Source organism: Vombatus ursinus, unplaced genomic scaffold (assembly GCF_900497805.2).
Source record: "Vombatus ursinus unplaced genomic scaffold, bare-nosed wombat genome assembly UNPS02014785.1, whole genome shotgun sequence".
NCBI lineage: Eukaryota > Metazoa > Chordata > Mammalia > Diprotodontia > Vombatidae > Vombatus > Vombatus ursinus.
Genome location: NW_020954563.1, coordinates 13,922,130 through 13,937,843, shown reverse-complemented (window position 1 = coordinate 13,937,843; position 15,714 = coordinate 13,922,130). Strand labels below are relative to the sequence as shown.

General features: G+C 42.6%; 1 protein-coding gene across 2 annotated transcripts; it reads left to right on the top strand.

Annotated features, from left to right (window-relative positions):
- Nucleotides 1-4,225: 4,225 nt before the first annotated feature.
- On the top strand, nt 4,226-15,430 carry HNRNPAB (heterogeneous nuclear ribonucleoprotein A/B). 2 transcript variants are annotated; one of them, XM_027867177.1, is made up of 8 exons: nt 4,229-4,319; nt 4,451-4,771; nt 6,412-6,580; nt 8,358-8,516; nt 9,697-9,828; nt 12,215-12,368; nt 14,555-14,707; nt 14,791-15,430. In XM_027867177.1, the coding sequence occupies exons 2-8, from the start codon at nt 4,482-4,484 to the stop codon at nt 14,862-14,864; spliced, it is 1,131 nt and encodes a 376-aa protein (XP_027722978.1). In that variant the 5' UTR covers nt 4,229-4,319; nt 4,451-4,481; the 3' UTR covers nt 14,865-15,430. The 2 variants fall into 2 exon arrangements, with proteins under 2 accessions (XP_027722979.1, XP_027722978.1); XM_027867178.1 differs by lacking the exon at nt 14,555-14,707 and having other exon boundaries at nt 4,226-4,319.
- The last annotated feature ends 284 nt before the right edge of the window (nt 15,431-15,714 follow it).

Genomic DNA, 15,714 nt, shown 5'->3' with positions numbered 1-15,714 from the left:
ATAGAGCCCTAGATCTGGAGTTAGGAAGACCCGAGTTCAAATTTGGCCTCAGACACTTACTGTCAGGGTGACCCAGGGCAAGTCACTTAACCTCTGCCTCAGTTTCCTCATCTGTAAAATGAGGATAATAATAGCATCTATCTCCCAGGGTTGTTGTGAGGATCAAATGAGATAATAATTGTTAAGCACTTAGCTAATGGCATATCATATGTGCCATATAAATGTTAGCTATCATTACCCTAAGTAGCATTTCTCTTACTTTTTTTAGCTTCCTCTTTTCTCCATTATAGCTTTAGGACCTCACATTTGTTTTCCTTGGCTTCTCTCTCTAGCCTTTTTATTTTGAATTGTAGAATTCCTAAGACTACTCTTAAAGAATCATGCCAAATGTTTGTGTTTCATCCTCTGTGCGCTTGCTTTCTTTTTCCATATATCTCTTTTAAAAAAACTGAGTTCCATGTGCATTCACATTCTTTAGACAACTTCCTCATTTTTCCCTCATTGAAATTTTCTTAGTATCTTAAGAATTTAATTTTTTTTTTGAATTTATACTATTGCTAGTTCCCCCCCAAAAAACCACTTCTTCCCAGATAAAAAATAAAAAGTTTATAAGTAATGAGCTTAGTTAACCAAAATAAATCTATGTATTTTCCACTACACCTTGAGTCTATTACTCCTGTCAGAAAGTGAGTAGCATGCTTCATCATTAATCCTTTAGAGCAGGGGAGTCAAACACACAGCCCCCATACTTAGTGTGCCTGAATCAGATCAAAATAAAATTGGAAAAATATTTAACAAAAAAACCATAAAAATGCACTAGAATATCGAAAATGTTACTGTGTGGTTTTCTAAGCTAACATGTAGCCCATAGGGATCCGTGTGTATGGTTTAGTGGCTGTTTCTATTTGGGTTTAACACCACTGCTCTAGATTCAATGTTGGTCACTACTTTTATAAAACTTCTTCTAAAGTTGTTTTTCTCTGAAATGTTTCTATTACTGTTTAAATTGTTCTTCTGGTATTGCTCACTTCACCCTGTATCCATTTATCTAAGTCTTCCCAAGTTTCTCTGAAGTCATCCCTTTCTTCATTTCTTGTAATATAAAAATATTCTATTAGATTAATTTATCACAATTTGTTCAACCATTCCCCAATTCATGGGCATATCCTGTTTTTTTTTTTAAAGATCTAGTAGTAGTATTGTTAGGTCATGATTTAATGACTTTGGGGCATAGTTCCAAATTATTTTTCACAATGGTTGGATTAGTTCACATTTCCACCAAATAATGTATCAATGAGTCTGTTTTCCCACAAGCCCCTCCAACAATTGTCACTTTCCCTTTTTGTCATCTTTTGCCAGTCTGATAGGTATGGTGGTGAAACTCAGAGTTGTTTGCATTAGAGAAATGTGCACTTCTCTAATTATTAGTGATTTGAAACATTTCTTTCTTGAAGAACTACCTGTTCACATCCTTTGATCTATTGGAGAATGGCTATCATTCTGGTATACTTGAGTAAGTTTCTTATATATCTTAGCTCCAGACCAGGACTTAATGCCTGAGAACTTCCTAACCTTCTTGGGCTAACTTCTCTGCAGAATTTCAGTCCATTGGATCCTGGATGTCCTTCCTTTGAACTCCCTGAAAACTCTTCTCTGACAATCCAGACTACATACCACATCGTTTCTAATTTTCCTCTCCTCTCTAACTAATTCCAAGGACTGTATCCCAGCTTTCTCCTTACTGGTGCAAGTCAGATATAGAATAGCATTTTTGCATGTTGGCTTCCCCATCTTTTGAGGCATGAAACTATATTAAGGCAAATCAAGAAATGATTAGCTGTTCTTCTTTTTTGGCCAAGAGAGAATTCCAGGACTTATCTGCATAATTGAAGTCTACCACCACTGCTATCCTAGATCTCTGTTCCAGGCTTGCAATATGCTTTCCAAAATTTTCAGCTATTTCCTCCTTCTCTCTGTATTATACTCTAGTAACAAAATCATTTGTGTTTCTGTCTCCAGTGATCTTTATCCAAAATCTGTCCGTCATGCTTCCACTCTCTGGATTTTAGATGTCCTACTTCTTTACATACAGTGCTACCTCTCTGTGCCTTTCATCTGTTCTGTATTCTATAACCTTTCTAGAGCCAAATTCTGGTAATGAGTCTCATCCTACCAAGTCCCAATGATACCTCTTAAGTAAAATTTGCCTTCTTCCATTAGGACTTCTAATTTATCTTGCTTATTAACCACTGTGCATGTGTGTATAGACAGCCAACACTGGATTTTATTGGCTCCTTTCTTGGATTTAATACCCTGTGAAATTTGAGTGTCACATGTCACAACTGCTATTCTTTTTCTTACATTGTAGCTATTCTCATCATATCTAGCTTGGTGGATGTACATACAATTTTTTCCCCTCTCCTTTTTCAGTTTAAAGGTTTATTTGTTTTTAAGGTTGGAGGTTTTGTAGGTAGTGAAAAAACCCAATTGGATAAGGAGATTGAAAATTAGGGAAAGATGATCTTCACAGGGGTTACTATGGGATAATGGAATATTACATATTATTGTCTTAGTTGACGTATTCATGTTTTGCTGCACTGCTTTTTTTTTTATTGTTACAGGGAATGTCTCCCTGGGTAGGGTAGAAGGGAGGCATAGATTCAGAAATGGTGACATGAAAACAAAGTATATCAATAAAATACCAAAAAAAAAAAAAGGTAATTGAACAGGAAAGCTCTTGGAGGAGGCAGGAGGGGATGAGGTCAAGACACTTAGGTCTTGGGATTGGTGTTGGCAAGGAGAGGGCCACTTTATGCATCATTAAATGACTAGAGAGAATGGGAGCTTAGGTTGAAGTGACTGAGAATATAGAGTTGCGGAGAGGGAGCTCAGTTGGATGGTCTCAGTTTTTTCATTGACATATGAATCCTCTGCTGAGAGGGAACCAGGAAGTAGGTGAACACAAGTTTTGAGAAGACAGTAGTAGTAGGCCTGTCTCATTATCAGACTGACAAATAACTTTAATACCATTCTGCAGATAATCATAGCTCTTAGTCTCTTTTTCCATGACCTTTACTGGACAGTCTCCTGGTAGCACCACTGGACCCACATTTATTCCTTACAAGACAAGCAGCTACTTCTCTCTTAGAATATCTAGTCACCTCCTATTCATGGACAGGATCACTGCATGCAGTTGTTTGAAGGATTGTCATGAGGAGGAGGGGTTAGATTTGTTTTACATATTAAATTGTAAACTTTGTAGGCATAAAGGTAAGACCTGTGAGGGAGAGATTATCTTTCGGAGCCCAGTGCTCTGTATAAAGGGACTACACCTGTGAATTAATTGCTATGGGGAATTCTTTGGTGAGGATACTCCCTCCACCCAGGCAGGTAAGCAGCATCTCTGTCATTTAAGTCTTCTGAGTTGCGTAGCTCACCGAGAAGGGCCGGGGTCACCCAGGAAGGACTTGATCATAACTTCTTGGCTTTGTGGCCAGCTCATCGTCTATTGCCTCTCACTCAGCATAAAGTGGATGCCAAATCGAGGTTTGTTATGGTAGCATTTCATGCTTGACCTCAATGGTACAACCAGGAACTCTAGGTATAAGACTTTGTTAAGACTATGAAATTGCAAAGTCTAAATTCCCTGTAATTGTAAACTTTCAAGCAGAGTCTGGATGATCTCCTATTGGGATCCTTTTTTCAGGTAGGTGTTGGCACCATCTGCTCTCAGGGAGATTTTGGTATTATGGATCATTAGTACTCAAATATATTCCAACACTTATGGCATTAGAGCTGCTCTGGGCGCCCCATCTTAAGAGAAGCACCAGGGCCTGCACCCGCAGACTTCCTGCAGCCCCTAGGCTAAAAGACCGACCCGCCGCCGACCCCACTCCAGAGAGGCAGGATAGGGAGAGCAGAGGGAAGAGGAGGCCACCCGCCCTTCTGGCATTCGCGGCCTAAGCCACGGGCGTGCGTCTAAGGTGAGGGACAAAGCCCAGCCCTGGGCCGAGACCGCGCTGCGCAGGTTCGACCAATGAGAGGCCGGGGAGTGGGTGACTGGCAGAGGCTTAGAGCCAGTGAACGGGCGTCTTGTTGCGAGGTGGCCCGGGGCTCCGGTATTATAAAGGGCGCCACGAGTTGGCATTGTCAGGCGGCCGAACAGCACAGGGGCCGGGTGGAGGAGGGTGGGAGGAGCGGGAGCTCTGCGCTGCCGCCTGCCGGGAATCGGAGCGAGGGGCCGGCGTCTGCGCCGCGGCGGAGGCCGAGGCCGCTTTCCCCAGGCCGGCCCGAGGCCCGTAACGTCACTGGGCGGCGAGGTGAGTTGCGGGCGGGGATCCAGCCGGGCTGCGCTTGAGGGGGAGGGGGTGCGGGGCGCCATCTCCGCCGCGCCCGGGCCCGCGTCCCTCGTCGCCGGGCCTGAGTTCATTGTCTTGCTTGCTCTTTGCAGGCCTTTCCCCGCCGCCGCTGCCGGGGCCATCATGTCTGAAGCGGCGGAGGAGCAGCAGCTGATGGAAACGGCCGCTACTGAGAACGGCCATGAAGCCGCCCCCGATGGGGAGCCTCCGAGTGAGGCCGCGAGCGGCACCGGGACCGGGACCGGAACTGGGATTGGGACCGGGACCGGGACCGGGACTGGGACCGCGACCGGGAGCGGGAGTGGGTCCGGGGCGGCGGCCCCGGTGGCGGCGCCTCCTGCGGCCCCAGCTGGGAGCCAGAACGGGGCCGAAGGAGACCAGATCAACGCCAGCAAGAACGAGGAGGATGCAGGGTAAGGACGGACGCGGCGGCTCCTCTTTCTCCCCTTCTCTCCTTCTCGGCTCGGCTCACCCCTCCCCCATCTCGCCCGCGCCCCTCCCCCACCTGCTCTGGGGGGGCCCTCGCGGCCCCGGGCCCGGCTGGGGGGAGGTGTGGGCGCGCGGGCGGGGCGGACAATGCGCGGGCCGGGCCGGCCCCTCGGCGGCGGCGGCGGCGGCTCCTCCTTTGTTCTGGGGCTGCCTTTTGTTGGCGCCATGTGGTTGGGGGGAGGGGCGGGAGATCTAATTTGTGCCAAAGGAAAAGGCCCCTCTGTCTTCCTGCCCGGCCTTGCTGCCCGCCCGCCTCTGACGTTCCTCGGGGCCTGGAGGCCGAAGCCCCCCCATTGTGGTGGGGCTGCTGCGGTGGCTATCGCTGGAGCCTTTCGAGCTGGTCGTTGGCACTTAGGGGCTTGGCGGGAGCCTGCAGTCACTGCCTTCAGTTAGAAAAACTTTAACTTTGCTTGTCTCCTAAATTTGCTTGGCGGAGACTGCTTTGGTTACTGGGAGGCTTCATTAACGCGTCAGATGAATATTGGAGATGCCCCGTCTCTTTGTGAGAATTTCCTCTTTTGGCTGGCAGAGAATGGGAAGGAAGACTTAGTTGTTTCATTTATCTGGCCTGCTCAGCATGGCTGCTTGACTAGACTTTTCCCAAGATTTACAAGAAAGAATCAGGGCTGAGTATAGTATGGAACATGCGTTTCAGAATGATTGAATAGAAAAGTATTAAGTGCTTACTGTGTGCCGGGCACTGTGCTAAAAATCGTGCTTTGAAACCAAGTGGTCTTGGGTTTTTTAGAGTTTGAAATACCTCTTTGTTAAATCTGATTCTGTGCCTTTTTAGCACTCCGAATTTGGATGGATGATAACCCATGGCTTTCTAGTGCATTTGTTAAATCGAATAAAACAGAAGAGAGTGTCTTAGCTCCTTCTGATTGACCTTGGGTATATTTTACACAATTTCAGTGTCTAGTGCTGCTTTTCACTGGGAAAATCTGCTGGAGCAAGCACTTTTGAGTTTTCAGTGGTCTCAAAGGGGAAAGGTCTTTGCCCCCCCCCTTTTAAAATACATATCTGTGGAGGATATCTGGAACAGGGATCTAATACCAAGTTATCAGAAAAGTGATGGCTTTGGTAATTGTTGGTTTTATACACTCTTTCCTTTTCTAGTTGTGATTACAAGCAGTCAGCTCCAAGTTCTTCCTGTTATTAATTTAGAGGCAGCTTACAAAACCTTTTCCCTTCCTACTCTGAAGTTCTTTCCTTCTCTACTTTTTGGTGCTCTCCATTCAGACTCCTGGAGAGAATGGAAAAGATAGTTTATTTTATTTTTTTATTTTTGCTGCTCTTTTGTAGTTCTGAAGGTTTGATGGAGTTGGAGGTTGAATAGTAAATTTCAAGAATAGAGCTTGGTTTCTTTTACGTGGGGATGGGTAGTTATTTTCTTTTGATCAGTGAAAGTTTTTGTAGTCTACTACATAAGCCATTTCTTGTTTGGAGTGTCATTCAGTGTCCTAGACTTCTCTCCAGACTGAACTTGGAGCTTATCTCATTTTCATTTGTTGAGATCAAATGGGCAGTTCTAATACTTCCTCCTCCCTTCATGCAATTTCAGGAAAATGTTTGTAGGTGGCCTCAGTTGGGACACAAGCAAAAAGGACTTGAAAGATTATTTCACCAAGTTTGGTGAGGTGGTTGATTGCACGATAAAGATGGATCCTAATACAGGAAGATCAAGAGGTTTTGGGTTTATCCTCTTTAAAGAATCTGCAAGTGTTGATAAGGTAAGAAATATATAACATACAGAAATACATGTAACTAACTGTAAACAACTAATTTAATCAAATATCAAACACCTACTTGTTAGTCATTGTTAACTGCTACTTTGGGGGTTACAAAGAAGCATCAGACACAGTCCCCTGCTCTTTCGATCACTGACCAACTGGGGACAACATTTACATATATAAAAAGAGGTCTGTGTGTGACAGATTAAAAACCCAAAAGACACTAAACTCTGTAAGAGTTTAAGGGGGGAAGGGGAAGCTCGAGCACAGAGTACAGGTCCTGAATAAGCATTGTTGAACAGTTGAATATTGGAAGAGATATATTCAAAAGTAACTCTTAAGGGACAGGTCTTGTTGATTCTTAGGCACTTTTGTCCTAATTTCTATTACAGTTATTTGGGTACTTGTTTCATCCTTCCTGTTATATTCAAGAGTACAATTTATACCCTTAGTAGGTACTCCTAAATTTGTAGTTGAACAAATAAAAGACTGAGAAGAGAAACTTAGTTGGTAAGAGATCTGAGGGTGGTGAAGGTGGCTAAAATGAAGAGCCTTTACTGATGAAAATGCTGCTGAATAAGGCTAGAAAGGAAGGTAGGGTGGGGGTCAGGTTATAAGAGACCTAGAATATAGGGGATTAACACTTTTCCATTGCTTAGAGAATAAATAGCCCAGTTATGGAAGCAAAAATGATAGCTAGAAGAGGATTTAAAGACCATCTACTCTTGAGTTTGTTCCCCCTTCTACCATATTCCATGTGAGAGGAATTGGCTGGAGTTGGGGCAGGGGGGAGGCTGGGAACAGACACTTGCTTGAGATACCACAGGTAATTACAGAGCCTAGAACCAGAAATGATTGCCAAGCCATTTCTTTCTCTCTCTCTCTCTCTCTCTCTCTCTCTCTCTCAATTTCAATTGAACTCAATATATTTTGGGTACCTACTATATGCAAACCACTGTGTTAGGGTGGGGGGTTGGAGAGCAGAATACAAAGATAAAAAATGGTCCCTTTTCTGAATTTGCTTACCTGCTACTTGGAAATAGAGCATGTTAGATACATGTTCTTTGTTTTAAGTCTTCCTTTCTGGGCATTAGTTCTCATTGTTAGGGAAAACACTTTCTGGCCACCTGATGATTCAGTTCTATTAAATAAGAATCTATTAAGCACTGTATGCCAGGCAGTGGCACCATGGGAGTGGTCTTCAGAGAGCTAGAGAAGTAGGAAGGCTGAGAAGAGAATCTGATCTAATGGAGTGAGCAGTTTCAGTGAAGTTTTTGAGGACAAGTTAAATGACAGGATGGGGGGTGCTTCAGGGAGTAGTGAAAAGTTACTACTCTGTCTAGAGAATGAATGGGAAAGTGGAAGCAAGAACTCAGACGATGTTCTTAGTTGGGGAGGGGCTTAGAGATAATTAAAATTCAAGAGTTTTCATAAAGGATCAAGGGCACAGGCACAGATGAAGGAGTTAGTTTGGGCTAGGAGGGCTGGCCACCTCATTCTTTGAGATACGTTTTTAGATATGAAGAGAAAAAGAGATGAAGGTGGATTAATGCAACTCTTAATCTTAGTAAAACAGGAATCAAGGTTTATTGTTTAAGTTGGGAGCTTGGGGTGGGTGAAAGAAGGTATCTCCTGGATTTCCTCATACTTCTCTAGGCTACTCACCATCTTATACTTGATTATGTGAGGTGGAAGATTCTTTGTGGGGCTAGACCAGGAACTTCTGAGGGAAATAGATATGGACCTTCCAGGAATTTAAATTTTCTTCTATTTTCAGGTTTTGGATCAGAAAGAACACAGATTAGATGGACGGGTAATTGATCCAAAAAAAGCTATGGCCATGAAGAAAGATCCTGTGAAGAAGATCTTTGTTGGAGGACTTAATCCAGAAGCTACAGAAGATAAAATCCGGGAATATTTTGGAGACTTTGGAGAGGTGTGTATCCAACAGACTAACTCTACACTCAAATATCCAGGTAGAGAGGAAGGGGCTGTTATTAGTCTCAGCCAGAAGTCTAGTCCAACTAACTGATTATCTGCTGTATAACATTTCAGAAATGGTCTCATACAGTAGCTTCTGCTTGAACTTTAGTGATGTATAAGGCAGTCCATATACTTTTGGAGAACTTTTTTAATTGTTTGGAAGTGTCAAGGTATAATAGAAAGATCTCCAGACTTAGAGCTATGAGATCTGAGTTCGAATGTTGGCTCTGATACTTGTTATATGACTAAATGATTGACTTGGCCTTTCTAGGACCACATTTTTCCTCATCTACAAAATGGGGCTGTTCAATGCTGTTGGAGTTAAAAGTTCTTTGCCAACTATAAAACACTATAAAATTGTGTGCTGAAATCTGCCTCTGCAATTTCAGCCAATCATTTTGTTTTGGTCTCAATATAATAACCAAGAACAAACAAATATGAATCCTCTTTGATATGACAGCCTTTCAGTCCCTTTTGAAGACAACTTTGTTCTCTTCCCACCCCTGTCCCCTTCTCCAGTCTTCATATTAAAGATTCTCAGCTCTTTCAGCTTATGTGGCATGATGAATCCCTTCAGCATCCTGGTCATTCTTCCTTGGATGTGATATACACTCTAGCTTACTGAAAATGTCATTCCTAAAATGTATCCTGAGCAGAATATAATAATCCAGGTGTGGGCTGGGCCAGAGAAGAGGACAGTAAATAGGTCTAATACTCTAAATGCTGTTTTTATTAACAAAACGTCCTCTCTTTCACATGCACTATTGTCTAGCCACATCTTTTCCATTGTTTACTTAAAAATCATTTGCATTTTATCCATATTCAGTTAAATCCTAATTCTATTATCACAGTATATTAATTCCATCTGTGGATCATAGCTACATTTGATGAACTTTCTGTCTCTGCTTTCATCCAAGTAATTTATAAACATGTTGAACAAAACGAAGCCAAATAAACACATTTAAAACACCTTGTTTTTCTTTAAAACCAAAGTTGTTGTAGAAATCTTTGTTAGATTTTATATTATGGGTATTTTATACATAAAACCTCAAATTTAAGTAACTTGCTAAAGGCTGGAATCAGACTTTACATCTGAGGAATTCATTTTGAGTTCTGATGTGCCATGTTTCCAGATTGAATCTATCGAACTTCCAATGGATCCAAAGACAAACAAAAGAAGAGGATTTGTATTCATCACTTTTAAAGAAGAAGACCCTGTTAAGAAGATTTTAGAAAAGAAATTTCATAATGTCGGTGGAAGTAAAGTAAGAAATCTGGATTTATAACTAGAGAATTATTTCTTTTCTCCTAGGGAACTGCTGCTATTCTAGACTCGCCTCGATCTAGTCGTTAATGTTTGCCTTAGTACTTAAAAGGCTCTGGTGTTCTGTCACTTCCAATCACTGACTACTGGATAGATTTCCCACTTGCCAATTAAGGCTTTCAAACCCTTTAAGTAACAGCAGTAGATGAGGATGTGAGCTCATCCTTCTAGTATTTACTGAGCACCTCCTATGTGCCTAGGTTTGTGTTAGGTGAATGTCTAAGATGAGAATTTAGTCCCCAAAGCACTTTTCTTAAGACTCTTCAAGCAGCTTAAAGTCTTTTTGGGTAGATAAGATATGCATAGTTTTGTTTCATGTGTTAAGACTAAATGGTTATCAAACCTCCCATTCTTCCACACCCTTGGCCCCCCCCCCCCCCCCAAGAAAAATAAGAGAGGGAAAAGCACAAAGCACAGCATGGGCTAGGGGAAGGTTTATTTGCGGAGGTGAGTTCAAATTGATATTCCTTAGAAAAGAGGGCATTCCATATTTTTGGATCATCTGAGCAAGAGCCTAGAGGAAAGAATTAATAAACTTGACACCATCCAAGGCTGGAGTGAATGATTAGTGTTGAAGCACCGGGAGGCAAGGCTGGCTGAGTAGGTTGGGCCCAGGAATCATTGAATGGGTATTTTTAATGTTAGATTGCCTGAGGTGTGCAGTAGAGAGAATGGTAGAAGCGGTCATGAAGATTTAGGTGAGGGTCTCGACTAGGGGTGCTAGCCAGCAATCGGTGACGTTTCCTACTATTAAATGATTATCAGTTCATGAGTCAGTCTGACCAGTGTAGAATTTTAGAGCAAGAAGAAACTTTGGAAATCCCCCAAACAGTATGTTGAGATCCTTCATTCTACCCCATTTCCTAAGGCTTTTGTTAAGAGTCTCAAGAAGAGAAGCAGAGCCTCTCAGTGCTATTAAACTGTGACTTGGCTGCATCAAGGTCCTGTTGAGTTTGAAGGAAAATGGCTCCCCTAATAGTTTTTTTGGGCAGAGGGAGATTTTTGGTGCTAATCTGAGCCCCTCATTTTGCAGTTGAGAAACTTGAGCTTCAGAGTGGTTGAGGTTTACTCATTCAGGTCCCAGAGTGAGTTAGGGGCAGAGTTGAGCTGAATAATAAATGTTCTTTAACCTGGATTAGGTGAATCTTTAAGGTCTGTAGGTCTATGTCCAGTAGAAACTTGATGCAGGTACCTGCCTCTTGATTAATGGCCCACATCTTATTTTGGAAGACGTGTTGGATTTCAAGACCTCGATTCCTATTAAAATGTCATGGCTTGGGAACCATCAGAGTTGATGGCTTCTGATTTTGCCACACCTTTTCCCCTATCAAAGGGAGGAAGAGGTATCTTACCATTAGTCCTCTGAAGCTATTTAATCTGAATTCTTGAGTATGTTCTTTTCATTTACGTTATTGTGGTCATTATATGTATTCTCTCAGTTCACACTATTCTGTGTTTCTCATTGAAATTCTCACTCATTTCCTAAGGTGCAGTAATTCTATTGCATTCACATACTAGTTTATTCAGTCATCCCTTAATCAGAGGGCAACCACTTTGTTTCCAGCTTTTTGTTACCGCAAAAAAATGTTGCTATGAACGCTTTGGTAGGTTGGTATGTATATGGCCCAGTGTGATTTTTGCCATATGTCAAGGGTGATGTCAACCCTGAGCTCTACAGAAGGCGCTTAGCAGCCTTGTAGTATTAAAACCAGGTATATTAACATGAGTCCAGCTGGGCTTTGTAGATAAGGAATCCCCTTGGGCTCCTTAGCACCCTGGCTCAATCTGTGCAAATCTTTGGAATACCCCTTACCACTAATGTCAGAAACCCTCCAGGGAAGCCTTCCTTAATGACTGCAGCCAGTGGCAACGAGCTGGTCCTTCTCTTGGAGACTTAAATCATTTTTGGTACAGATAAGGAACACACACTCAACACAACTGCTTTCCCCAAGGAAAACAACAGCCTTGTTTTTGATATCCTTGTTTTCTAGGCAGGTGACTTGGCGGTGGAGGTGGGGGGGGGTCGGTCAGCAAATGTCCTGTTAAGCTGAGGTAGTTTGACCTTGCACATATGCCCTGGCCCTCATTTGTGGAGAATCAGAAAGGCCCTCTGATTGCTCTGGCGGCAGATCAATTGCATTGATCCAAAGGCTTCTGGCCATATCTATGGAACTTTAATCAATAGACTATTTGAGTTCTTTAGACAAGACCTTCACTATCAGGGATAACTCATTTGATAGGGTTGCATTTGGTTGTTGCCTACTAGAGCAAAAGTGCAAATGCTCACTATTTTAGAGCTTGATGGGTGTTTTCCTTTTTCCTTTCAGTGTGAGATCAAAGTGGCCCAGCCTAAAGAAGTGTACCAGCAGCAGCAGTACAGCTCTGGAGGCAGCCGAGGAGGCCGGAGCCGAGGGAGTAGAGGATCTGGAGGTGGCGGTGGAGGCAGTGGAAGTGGTGGCAGTGGAGGCAGTGGAGGGGGAGGTGAGTGAGACATGGATACCACTCAGACTTCCTAACAAGGCAGCTTTCTCTGCAGTTTGCATTAGAGCTGTAGCTGAGGCCATGGCAGAATCCTGGAGTAAGATGATGGCCCTCCCTGCCTCTGGTCTTCAGTTTTTGGCATGAGGCTTTTTTAGTTCATGGTGATGCCTCAAGTTCTGGATTTTTGCCCTGTTTCGTGCAAGATCAAGAAACATGAGGCTCTTGATGTGGTGGTGGGAGGGAATGATGGCATGTCATACTGGAGCCATAGCGAGATTCAGTCATTGAAAGTGTGGGGTAAGGGGGAAGAGAGGAGAATAGGGGAAGAACTGGCTCAAAAAAGTTAGAAAAGGGACCATTATGCTGCAACTCCCCTTCACTTAAGGTAATTTGCTACTGATGTGAAGCTTCTACCATGGACAAGGCACTGCAGGGATTAACTGGAAAAGGAATGTTAAAGATTATTCATTCTTGCCCCTATGACAACAGATGAGACAGGTCCAGAGAAGAGAAGAAAGTGATTTGCCCAAGGTCATGCAGGCATAGCTAGGATAGAGGATCTGTTTACAATTCCGTGCCTCATGGCTTTTCCTACTTTTATTTGTGTTCAGGCTCTCCTCCCTTTCCTAAAATGCTTTCTCCACTTACATAACTCCTGTCCATCTTTCACAGAGAGGTGGGACTTTTTTGCCTTGAAGTATTTCTTGTCCAACACCCACCATGCTTAAGTTATAAGCTATAGTTCTTGTTTGCTTTACAGCTCTACTGGGGACAGTTGGTCAGCATCTTTTATTTGAAGGTCATTATTAAATGGACACTCAGCCTTTTGTTTCTCTCAAATTGGTTTCCTATGGTACAATTTTATAAAACTTGGGCCTACACTAAATTGTAGATGCAATAGCCAGTGTCAGCTGCTTTCCTTGATTTTGGCTTTGACATCCTTAATGCTGCTTTATCATTCTATAGCTTCCTGACTTTGGGTTAGGTTTGTCTTTTCCTGACTAACTTCAAAAGTATACTAGGTATGGTGCAGGTGAAAACTAGCTCATTTCAGAAATGTAAGGAATAAAGGAAGTTGTCAATTACCTAGCCCCTTCTCAGAACCAAGGAAATGCTTATAGCATAGTATGGGAATGGGAATTCAGGGAATTAAAAGTTGAAGAGCCAAAGGAGAGTGGATTTAAAATCAAGATAGGGATTTTTTTTGACCATGGGCAAGTTCCTTTCCCTCTTTTGGAAACTGCTTCCTCTTTAATGAGGGAGCTCTACTAGATCATCTCTAAGTTTCTGGTAGACTGAGTCCCAGTTTGTAGGTCTATTCCCAACCCCGTAACACCATTTCAAGTCCCCTAATTCCTCATCATGGTGTTAGAGGTGAATCTGGGTTCTTTGAGGTGATGCCAGAAAAGTTTGAACTGGCAACTTTGACTAAGCTATAAAAGGCTTCAGTTTTGGAGCCAACAATGTGTACTGTGTGTTTGTCTGAGGACCAGTACTGCTAAGAATGGGAGAGATTCATCGCCCAGGTTGGCCTTTGGGATGAGTGAAATTTTTGGTCACAGCAACTCTTGAAGACCAATTACAGAAGATTGTGGTCTATGTTGATGGAGAGATTGGGCTGACAGGTCAGATTCTTGAGGTAGACATTCTAGCTTTCTTCTTCATCCCTTTTAGGCTTTGAGCAGGCTAAAGCTGGACATGGCATTCTAGTCTGACCCTCCTTGTTACAAGGTGGCTTAATAAATTAATGGCAGGCTTGGGACTCAAACTTAATGCCAACATTCTTTGGACCGTACCATGCTTCTTCATTCTTTAGTAGGATCTGATGTGTTAAGACTTCCTAAATTGATAATTAATTCTACTGTGTTGGGGACAGTGTCCATCCACTGTCTGCATTATTGATGTTTAGGGTTAATTACCCATTTGGACAGTCTTAGGCACACATACCTACGTATCTTCTGTACAGTGTTACTGATTCTTAAGCAGGATCAGTGTGATACTGGTACTCTTAATGCAAGTACAGTTTTGGGTTGAAAAAGCCTATATGGAGAGGTTACAGGAATCCCTCTCTTGGGCAGACTTGGTCAGAGGCATGGTGCTGCAGGCAGGTTGGTATGCCTTGGTCCCTTTTTAGCTTCCCTCTTTACATGGGCTAAACAGAACCCTGGGCCTTGCTTCCTCTGCAGCTCAAAGTCAAAATTGGAATCAAGGTTATGGCAACTATTGGAATCAGGGATATGGCAACCAGGGCTATGGCTATCAGCAAGGCTATGGCGGTTACGGCGGCTACGACTACTCCCCTTATGGCTATTACGGCTATGGACCAGGCTACGACTATAGTAAGTAAAGACCAGTGTGGGGTAGAGCAAGCAAGTGTCCTGTGCCGGGCTTCTTTAATCAATCTGTAATGTTTTCTTTGTAGGTCAGGGCAGTACAAATTATGGAAAGACTCCAAGGCGTGGTGGTGGTCATCAGAATAACTATAAGCCATATTGAGGCAGTCCTGTGCGGTATGCAGCGGCATGCTCAGTGTTCAGAGGGACTGCACACGTTTTATACGGAAATGCTCTAGGTGGACATTAAAATTATGTACCAAATTTAACTTTGCAAACTTTCTATGGCCTGTTCAATGTGCATCTTATTTAAAATTCCCCCTTGGAAAATGTCTTTCATGTTGAATATTTACAGATCTCTAGTTGTCTTAGACAGTGTGTGGTGTGTAAATGCCAGTCTTAAGCAAGATATTAATGAATGAATTTATTAATAGGTTAAACAGCAATGATTTTGAGGGTCTGCTTAAAGTCCAGCTCAGCCTCTTGGCTTGAGCATGGCCTCTGCAATGCTCTGGTTGTACAGATGAAAATGCCTCCTTTTTTTCACCTTTTTATTTTATATTGTTTGTGTCATACATTTCCGGCAATGGAAGTGTTAATTTTACTGTACTTTTTGGTACCTTTTGGGAATCTAATGTATTGTAAGGTATTTTACATGTGTCCTGATTACCATGACATGGATATTGAAGCTATCCTAGCTTTTGAAATAAAAAATTAACAAAAAACACACCCCAAACCAGCTAGTGTGCCATTTCTTAATCTTCCAGCTTTTAAAAGAATATAGACAGATCTGACCACACCCGTCTGCTCATCCTGGGGGCATTTGGGAGTCTATTTCAGGGACTTAGGATAGGCTCCCACTACAGCCAACTGTCCTTAAGGCAAGAGTCATTGTGGTATAAAAAATTTGAACAAATAAATGTTTGACATGTTTTAATTTTTTTAAAAAATTAAAAGAAAAATACAGGCATTTCATGGTGGTTTTAATTGTTGAAGCAATTTTGGACATTTTC

What these genes read in the sequence shown, in the direction of transcription:
- HNRNPAB (XM_027867177.1), top strand. Translation starts at nt 4,482, where the DNA reads ATGTCTGAAGCGGCGGAGGAGCAGCAGCTGATGGAAACGGCCGCTACT. An exon ending in AATCTGCAAGTGTTGATAAG is followed by an intron (nt 6,581 to 8,357) that starts GTAAGAAATATA and finishes TTCTATTTTCAG; the next exon opens with GTTTTGGATCAGAAAGAACA. An exon ending in ATTTTGGAGACTTTGGAGAG is followed by an intron (nt 8,517 to 9,696) that starts GTGTGTATCCAA and finishes CCATGTTTCCAG; the next exon opens with ATTGAATCTATCGAACTTCC.